We start from the raw sequence: 10,540 nt of genomic DNA on the forward strand, positions 1-10,540 counted from the left end.
GAATCACACTCATTGCCCAAGCTAATGTAGTAGAGGTCGTTTCAATTCCAGCCACGAAGATATCCTTCAATATTTGGAAACATTTGTCAGGCGAGAAAACATAGCATCATGATAATATCAGCATTCAATTGTGTAGTCACTTGACTCAAATTTATTGATGTAGTGGCTAACATATATTTATTTCTCATTGGAATGAATGATTTACTTAACATTTAATAATACTAGAAAACATTCTTAATCATATAATTTTCTCAAATCAAATCCGCTTAGCTTGGTATCTCATTTGTTGATCCTGTTTCTTTGAGTTGAAATACTACTACAATAGACAATCTTCTTAAGATTCAAGATACTTTATAAATCATTACCTGTAAAATATGAATTAATTTAAATCAAATAACTAAACAGTTAAATCCTGATATTGACAAACTGCTGAAAATACTTCCACTTCTAAAAATGTGGTATTGCATTATGAATAAGAAGAAAATATGTACAAACACAATGGCTTTAATGTTTTACTCTGTGATTTCCATTCCGTCGAAGCTCTTCATTTCCAAGAGCACGTCAATGATGTCCTTACTAGCAAGCTGCTGCTCATCATTCTGCTTTTGTAATTTCCTCTTGCGCCGCTGGTGCTCCTCTATTAGCTTGCTTATAACTTGGTCGATAGATTTGTGTGCCTTTTTCATGCGCCTCTTCACTCCTTGCAAGTCCAGCCAGTCTAAGCAAGGAATAAAGTCCCCGATATTAACAGCTCCTACTGAAGCTGCCAGCTCTGTTGCAATCTTCTTTATCTCTTCGCCATGACCATCCAGACGAGTGTCACCGTGAAAAGAAATTCTAGTACCGAAAATGATTCGCCACATGAATGTCTGCACAAGCCACGAAAACATGTTGGTGAGATTAACAGGAGTCTTACTCTGCCCAGACATCTCCCACACCGAACGAATAGTGAGAAGCGTTTCTTCCTCGTACGTACACATCTGAATGCCTCGATCCTATTGCTATTCAGCAATTCTACCACGCACAGTTTCCTCATGTGTCTCCAATAAGGCCCATAACGAGCAAATATCAGATCCTTGAAATTATAACCAATGTATTTTCGTCAGCAATATAAGGGTCGCCTGGCAAAAACTACATCGTGGGTTTTCAAGAATTCCTTCGCCATTGCTGAAGAAGAAACTACGACAGTGGGAACATAACCCATTTCAACAGCATAATAGGCCCATATTTCTTACCAAGTTCATGAAGATCACGATACGGAAGCCTTTTCAACTGGTTCAGGTTTCCTATAATAGGCCACGGAAACGGTCCATGGGGGCAATCTCAATCTCATTGTATTTTGCCTTTGCACACTAAATCTATACAAAACCCACAAGAAAACAATGAGTGCACATAGGTCGCTGTTGCAGGGGCATACGCACCGTCTTTTATCAAATTTGTGCCATGCAAAAATACCTGAAACACTAAGAAAGCCATGTTAGTCAAGTCTGGTTGTTTAACATTTATAAGCTTACAAGTGTATTCTTAGTGTGACCACACACATTAAACAACATATTAAGCCTAAAAAATTTCCGTCAATTCTAGTGTCTAATACTTTTTAAGTCTAGAAATGAAAGCTTAGTGTGTGTGGTTTAAGCCATTCCGTTGGCATTAGGCACCACTATAGTCGTTTTATTAAGTAGATACAACACCTTTAATGATGGATTTGTAGATTTTTTTAAAATTGTGTGTATTGGTGTTTTGAATTAGGGCATGCAATCCGTTATTAGAAGAAAAGAAAACCTTTAATTCTACTTCATAGACATCCGTATATGTACAGTTTAGACTCGACGATCTCAAACGCAAGATAGATATTGGACAACCATATAAATGAACTCAAACAGTAATTTGCCAAAGCTAAAAGATTGCCACCACTTGCTAACCCATGTGGTGTCATAAACCTCTTAAATAAAGACGGGAACCCTAGCACACAAAAAAATACTGGCAAGCAGTAGAAGAAAAATATAAAGGCATATCTCCGTTCACTTGTTTTATTATTAGCTTTATGGTGCTAGCACGACTAATTATTGATGTAAATTTGTTTGTTCTATGGGGAAATATGCTTTTTGCTTTTTGTTCTTTTGGATTAGTCTTTTCTTATCGTTGTTGTTGCATTTAATTTTTGTAATTTGCATCTATTTTTAATACCAAAAGATGTAGATTTCTGATTTAAAAAATTAGCATCTTCCTAGGGGAGAGGAGCCAGAACGTGCGCGGGGTCTAAAATGTGCTATAGTATCGAGTCAATTAGGGGCCCATAGGTGTGTGCCTGACCACCCAAAATGTGTCATAACCATCTCCAAAATATACAAATTTTAAAATCAACTATCTCAAATGCAAGATAGATATTGGACAACCATATAAATGATCTCAACTATTGTAGTGTTAGGATAAAAAATAGTAACTTGCCAAAGCTAAAAGACTGCCACCACTTGCTAACCCATGTGGTGTCATAAACCTTTGAAATAATGATGGGAATCCCAATCCAAAAAAAAATACTGGCCATACCAAGGGGCCATGCAGAGGATAAAGTAGAAATGAGGCCAAATTCGCATGGTATAAGCATAATCAGGCCTTAATTAGGTATAGGGTTGCGAACAGTAAGGTGAGGGCCCCAAATGTGGGCAAAATTACAAAGGGGTGCAATTTTAGGACACTACAAAAAGTAATAGAATTCAAGACTTGATTGGGGTGGAGAGAAATTCCTTTACGAAGGAGGGGAATATCTATCAGATGATTGTTTCTCATTTTAGTTCCTTGCTTAATCCTTAACCTTGTTAGGATCCTTCTATTGTTGAGGCTTTTGTTAGGCTTGTCTAAGATATCCCTAACATTATTGGCCCTGCTAATTTGAATTTGTGAGAGTATTTTTTTTGATGATGAAGGAAAGGCAATTGTCTTCTCCTTTGGGTCATTCAAATCCCCAAGTATAGACAGTTTCTTCCTTCTTCTTTTTTCAAGATTTATAGGATATCGTGGGTCTAGATATCATCCTAGTTGCCAATGAATTTACGTTGTTGGTGACTATCCCTAAAGAAATCAATAAAAATATTATTATTTTGGTCCCTAATAAAATGGGTGCTAATTGAACATTTGATTTCAAGCCTATTAGTCTCTTTAATACACTGTATTAAATATTTTCAAAGCTTCTTGTTAATAGAATTAAGTTTTTCCTTGGTAAGCTGATCTGTGACAATTAGAAGAGCTTTGTTGTAGGTCATCAGATTTTTGATGTTGTTCTTGTAATCCATGAAATATTTCATTGTATGGAGAACAGTCAAAGAGAAGGCATGCTCCTGAAGCTGAATATTTCTAAAGCTTCCAATATGGTTTCATGGCCTCCTTTCTTTCCTTGGTGCTTAGTAAATTTGATTTTAGGGATACATTTTTAAGGTTGATTGAGGCCTGCTTCAAAACCCCTATGTATTTGGTGTTGATCAATGGTGCCCCCCAAGGATTCTTCTCTTCTTCAGGCGGTCTCAAACAAAGAGACCCCCTTTTCCCTTTCTCTTCATTCTCATGGCAGATGTTTTGGGACAAAATATTAATCTTTGTGTTTAGTAGGACATTCTTAAAGAGACTACATCATTTTCTTCCCCTTTTATGACCTCTCATCCACAATTTGTGGATGCCATCTTTTTTCTTGGTTTAGCTTTGGTGGAAGAAGATTAAGGATGGTGTGTTCTCCTCATTGATTATGCTCATGCTTCTAGTAAAAAAATCAACTTGGATAAGAGTGCTCTCTATTTTATGAGTGTCCCTATGCATATCTAGAGTTGAATTGCTACAATTTTGAAATATCATATTGCCAACTTTCCATCTTGTTATCGAGGCTTATGTTTAATTGTTAGGAAAGTGGAGGAGTCAGTTAGGACCGAGATCATTGAAATTTTTTAGAGGAAACTTATAGGTTGGAAAGGTGCAATTATAAGTAATGCCAGGAAACTTCAGTTACTTAAAGCCTCTCTCCAAAGTACCTCAATTTACCTCCTCTCCTCTTTTCATATTCTAGTAATAAGGGCCAAGAAGCTAGATCAAATTCAAAGAAGATTTCTTTGGTCTGGGGTTGAAAGGAAAAATAGGATTTCTCTTCTTGATTGGGAAAAAGTTTTCTATAATAAAAGGTCAGGTGGACTAAGTATTAGAGATTCACATTCCCTAAACATGGCCCCATTGACGAAGATTTGGTGGAGGCTTTTGTCACAAGATTCTAATTGGTTGATAGTAATGAAGAACAAGTATCTTCTTGGAAGGGTCAATTATGCCTTTTTGGTCTCTGATATCCTTCCTAGAGGATCCCATGTCGAGAACAACCTTCTTAAGACTAAAGTGCTACTTCAAAAGGGTATTCTATGGAAGGTTTGAAATAGAAGCAATACATAAGATTGTGGAAAGACCTGTGGTCCTCTATCCCCTTGGAATTTCAGCTCCTTTTTTTAGCTATTGAAAGAGAATTAACTATGAAATTTGGGATCTATCTTAGAGACTATTAGATTCCTAATTCTTCCCTTCCGGTGTGAAGGATCAACCTCTTAGAATTGGATCATTAGTAGAAAATGGTTGTTGTGGAGCTTCTTGGGATCCTTACTAATATCAAGTTTTTGAGATTAGATGAAGAAAATAAGTTAATCTAGGCCTACTCTAAATGTGGTAAGTACTCTATCAATTCAAGATTTTAAATTGTTGCTCCATCACCTGCCCTCTTTAATTGGTCAAATATTTGGAAGTCAAAAATGATTCTGAAGGTGTGTTTCTTCAGCTGGAAAGTTTTCCATGGTAAAATCCTTACTATTTTCTAGTTTGTGAATAGATGTGTATTATGTGAGGAGGAGGAAGAGAGTATTAGCCATATTATGTTTCACTATTCTTTCTCTTGGAATATTAGAGAGGGAATAATTAGTGTCTTCTTGGTAGCTTGGATGTAGAATAGGGGTCCCAAAGAAAGCTCTTCTAGTTGGTCACCTCCATTGGCTCATACCCTCATTAGGGAACTATGGTGGTAGGCCTTCTTTCATATAGGGTGGAGTGTATGGAAAAAACAAAATAAAAAAATATTTAGAGATAGAAAAAACAACTAAGAATCTTTAGCCATCTCCATAGTTAACAATGTAAAAAAAATATGGGTTACTTTGTCAAAAACAAATACTCTCACCTACCCTCTTCCCTAGATTGGTAGTTTTCTAGAAGTTGGATTTTGGTGGATTCCCTTTCCAGCTTCATTTTTCCTCCTTTTGGCTTGAAAAATGCTATTAAATGGTTCCCCCTTCTATATTGGTTGGTTGAAATTGAGGCTCGTCAAGAGGTAACCCGAGTTGAGTGGGTGGGGGTGGGGTTATAAGGAGCTCAAATAGTAAAATGATTCTAGCCTACATGGCCAACCTTTGATTTCAAACCTCAAGATTTGTAAAGGTGGCAACAATCCATCATGGAATAGTCATCATGAAGGATAGAAGATATGAAATATTCATTGTTGATGGTGATTCTAAAAACAATATATTGATACTAAAAAAGAATCTAAACAAGATTGGAAATATAACAACTCATTTCCAAATGTCTTGATCGCCTCCCTATGCTTGGCCATGTCACAATTAATAACATGCAGTGAGAAGGTATTAAGTCAATGGATAGGCTAGCTAATCTTGGCCCATTTTCCAATCATATTAAAATATGGATGGATTTGCACAAAATTCTTGTTGATATTTGTGTCACTATCTTGGCTGATATAAGCCTTAATAATGCAAAATAATCTCAAGATCGCCTTTTTACTTCTTCTCACAACCACCTTATATGCCAATCATTTATTGTTTTGGTGGTGGGCCTTTAATTCTAGCATTCAATGGACTTTCCCAAATGTCGACCCGTGCTTTCCCTTTCTTACTTCTGGTTTTTTGATTCCTACTCTAGTTTTAGCCTCTACTTTTTCTGTGAATAATCTAGCAAAGGGTGGAAACCTAATCCAGACAAAACTAGACTGCTATAATGACTTCAAGAATAATGCAAAGTTGTAGCCAAAGGTGTTGAAGGACAATCCTGCAAACTATGTGGAAGGGATGCAGTGCTATGACTTGACCTTCTTTAAGCATTTTGCCCAGTTTTGGGTGAAAGACCAAGTTAAAATTTGAGGTGTGATATTTACGGTCTCTATGGAGACCATTATCATTGTTATTGGTGTATCCTTGGATAGAGTGATGCTCCCCAAAAATCCTATGGGGATTTACAAGGATGATTTTTAGAGGTTATTTATATCAAGTGAAGGTTTCTCGAGGCTTTAGAGCGGCTATAGAAGAGAAGATCTCCCTGGGGTTTGAAAAGACGTGGCGCTTATGCTCATGAAGTGTTTCATGCTAGACATGAGGTTCAAATTCTTTCACACCCAACTCTTCCCCACGTTGAACCATCTTAGGTATGGTATTAAAATGAATTTTTCATTCTAGGTTCGATCCTCTTTATCCCAGCCAGTTGTTTAAGCTAAAGCCAAGAATACTCTCCCTCTTCACCAAATTTTAATTCCGAGGCTTTATAAGTTTCATTTGGCTTTGACCACGTCTAGTGGGACCCCTTTGATCTCCTCTAACCCCATTTCTGATTCTAACCTGGTGGTGGAGCTTTTTGGAACCCTTTTACTAAGATTGACTCCAATTTGGCCTCCTTGTCTAAGTCTAAACAAATCCCTACCTGGTTCAATACTCTTCATGTGGCCAAATAGAAATATACCCATGCTCCCCCTCCTAACAAAAATGATTTGGTGGACTTTGAGGGGGAAGAAGAATCCAAGGATTCCTATTCTTCCTTGTCCATAGGTTTAGATTGGTCTATGGTTGGTTTTGTAGAGAAATCCCTATTTGCATCCCCCTTAGGTTCTACTTCCCCTGTCCATGGTGTTTCTAAACTTAAGCTAGATTTCACTTCTCTGGCAGCTAAAGTTAGTTGGCTGGCTAAGGTTGTCAAAACACATGATGCAATTGTTCATTGGCTCCTTTCCTAGTTGAATGTGGCCAAGAAGAAGATGAACAGGTTGGAAGTAGTGGCAAAGGTGGAGACTTGTGGTGATAGTTGGTCTATGGAAGGAAAAGATGAGAGGGTTTGGAAGGCGGCCAAAGACATAGTTGGGCAACTGGAAAATTGAAATACCATGGAGTAGAAACTTAAAGAAATCAGTGCAAAACTTAATCTGCAGGATCAGAGGAAAGAGATAGTCGATTTGAAGGAAAATCACAAGGCCTTGAAAATGAAAGTTGAGGAGGTGACTACTTTGTGTAAGGAAATGGCAATGAAGAAATTTTCTTCTTTGCATTCCATCTAGGAGGAGATTGAACAAATGAAGGTGAAGAGGAAGAGACATCTGGGGTCTCCTTCTATGATGTTAGACCCCCTCACCTCCCCTATTAAGGCTACTAATCTAGATTCTATGGCTATGTCCTCTGGGAAAGATTCAAACAAGAAACTATAATTTGCTGATAAAGTTAAAGCGTTATGTCATGAATAGAATGATGATAATGCCCCCACTTAGTAGGCCATTCCTTTGTGTCTGTGGTGGTTGGTTGGTTTGTTTGGTTTGTTTTATATCTCTCTGCGTAGTGGTCCTGTTCTAGTTGTCTACTGATTTTTTTGGTGTTTTGGCTTTAGTTTTTTGCTTGGGTGTGTACCCCTCATGTGCCCCAGGGAGTTGCTTTTAAGCGGTTATGTAAAAGGTTCGAGTCTATCCCACTTTAATCAACCATAACATTATATATGGATTGATCCATTTAATATAGAATATGAGTCATATTCCAAACTCTCCATCCTTATAAAAAATAAACAACAACATTACATCAAATATCAAAAAGATTACAAGACTTTATTTCTTTTTATTCTTTGATTATACCAAACACTAGCTTTCTATTATTTTGATAATAGATAATAATGTGATTTGAAATATAACAAAACACATCTTGCATAATTGAATTAAAAAATAAGATACACTAATCATTATGAAGTGTGAAATTCTAATACTTTATTATTCTTTTCCAATTTAATTTAAATTAAAAATTTAAAAGCATACTTTTAGTTAAAAATAGAGAAGATATAATAGAATAGAGCGAAATTTGTGATTATATACATAGGTGACGAATTGGATGACGAAATATGTTGGAGATAAGGTCTTTGCAATGTAGGATCGTTTGAACAAGTTTTAGTGGACAGACTTGATGTCCACTATTACTATCATTCTTTCATTTCGCACAAGAAAAACGTTTAACCTTGTCTTGTTTCTTTGCTCACTAGTCAGTGGCAGTCGATTTCCCAATGTGTAAAGAGGTACTTCACTCCTTTGGCAGAATGAAGCTGGAAAGGGTGACTTGACATTCATTTATAGTGGGTCACTCACGCTCTCGCTTCTATTGCCTGATTAGTCAAATCTTTCGTTTTCTTTTTTTCAATACACGACACTAGGAAAATGGAGACCTCTTTTATTAGTATTCATTTTGCAAGGCATTAAGTCTAGATTTGGACTTAAATATTTTATTTGGCCACATATTACTTTTCAATCCTCACTACTACTTATACCATATAAATAAGATTAGTGATGAATGATTCATTATTAGTTTTTGTCGGTAGGTAGGATATTAATGCATTCATCTTATTCTATTAAGTCTAAAAGCATGAATCAATAAAAAAGCAGAATTAAAATCTATTGATATTTTTATACATTTTTATTTTCTACAACATTTGTAAATTTTATTTATCTGTATTTCTATTGGTCCATAGTAATGTACAGTCTTATTGAGATGATGTCAGCTTGAATTGTTTTTTTCAAAAAAAAAATTAACAAATTTATAGTACTATTGATTAAATTTTAAATATAGACAACTATGACCATAGTAGTGCCAAATCAGATCGATCTGATAGTTTGGAACTATATAATTCACCAGAGGGCTGAGCCAACCTAGGTCAACCCGCTTCAGATCACTTTACTCCATCTCACAGGGGCTTCCCTCATGTTGGAGAAAAAAACATGGGGCCATTGCACCGGGCATGTTGACCCCCTATCCAGTTCCCGGGCCATTAATCCCCCTTCCGTACCGCCTAAAAATGAGATTCTCGCTAAATCTGAGTTTGGTCAGAGAAAGATTTGATGCATGGCATAGCTCAGTCATTCAATCATACCTAATGGATATTAGCACTCGAACTCAGAAGTAATGCCAGACGAATAGACACAAGTCACCAGCAATAGACAAGGTCGATTAATGCATATTGTGTAGAGATACTCAACTAATTACAAATGGCAGACTCAGAAACCATTTCAGATTATGACAAATGCTACCACGTCCAAGTAAGAAGCACTTGACCTGCTCAAACTTCTTCCATAGATCCCATATACTCCAGTGCGTGCAATAAAGAGGGAAGACTGAGCTTAAAATAATTCAATTCGAAGCACAACAGTGCCCAAACAACCCATGAGCTCTTAGCATTTCCATTCATATAACCACGCACAAGAACAACCTTCAATTTATAGCACCTCGCCGCTCAAAAAGAAGAATGCCGAAATAAGTATGACTCAGGGCTGCTTCTTTGAAAGTCTTCAATTGACCTCACGGCCGGCCTCATCATATTCAAACCTTGAGAAATCTAAAAATTTATTCAATCTTTTATGTCATAGTTTGAGCCTTATATTCCACTATAGGATTTATGGATGAAATCCTTTGGATTTTGGAGATTAGACCATAAAACTCCTTTCGTTTCTTGGAGATTGGAAGACAAAAAAATTATATGATTTCTTGACATAAATCTCACGCAAAGATCATATTTGTATTTCAAAACTTTTTTCAGAAAGTATACATTATATTGTGAATCAAGCTTAATCTTATTTTTTAAATCTTCAACATATCTGTATTATTTGTGCAAGAGGTATTGATATATATTTCTAGACATTGTTGTTATTGAAAATAATACATAAAAAAATCATTATTCATTCATTATAGGCTCCCATCTTGCTTTCATAAGATCTATTTAATAAAAACGTGATAAATAATAATATTTATTCATTTTATGATATCTTAATATAAATAAACTACAATATCTATATTTAGTTTCTGAATATAGGTAAATATTGTGAAAATTTTATATTGGTTCATGATTTCATTAAAAATATTATTATATTATTAAATTTCTATTAAATTTTCGAGCAGAGCAAAGAAATATACTAGAAGACTATATTATTATTATTATTACTATATGTTTAGATGAATTGATTCAGATAATTACACATGTGCATATATAAGTGTATATAGGCATTTATATTTTCTTGCTCTCATTGGGATTAATAGATGGATTAGGAACTCCATTCATTTAAGTTTAGATCTTATATTTGTATAATATATAAAATTAATTAATTAAATTTATTTTTTAATTATATAATGTGTTTCAAGTTAAACATTTCTTCTTATAAAATAAATGTTTTTTTTTTTTAATCAATTTTTTATTCTTATAATAATTATGACAAAGTTAAATATCATTTAATGTA

The 10,540-nt window shown here is 35.4% G+C and overlaps 1 protein-coding gene across 1 annotated transcript; it reads right to left on the reverse strand.

Annotated features, from left to right (window-relative positions):
- Window positions 1–512: 512 nt before the first annotated feature.
- LOC131047640 (cytochrome P450 750A1-like) lies at window positions 513–980 on the reverse strand. The gene has a single exon (XM_059212293.1). It carries the CDS (start codon window positions 978–980, stop codon window positions 513–515), a length of 468 nt encoding a protein of 155 aa, XP_059068276.1.
- Window positions 981–10,540: the final 9,560 nt, after the last annotated feature.

Source organism: Cryptomeria japonica, chromosome 10, assembly GCF_030272615.1.
Source record: "Cryptomeria japonica chromosome 10, Sugi_1.0, whole genome shotgun sequence".
In the NCBI taxonomy this organism is placed as follows: Eukaryota; Viridiplantae; Streptophyta; class Pinopsida; order Cupressales; family Cupressaceae; genus Cryptomeria; species Cryptomeria japonica.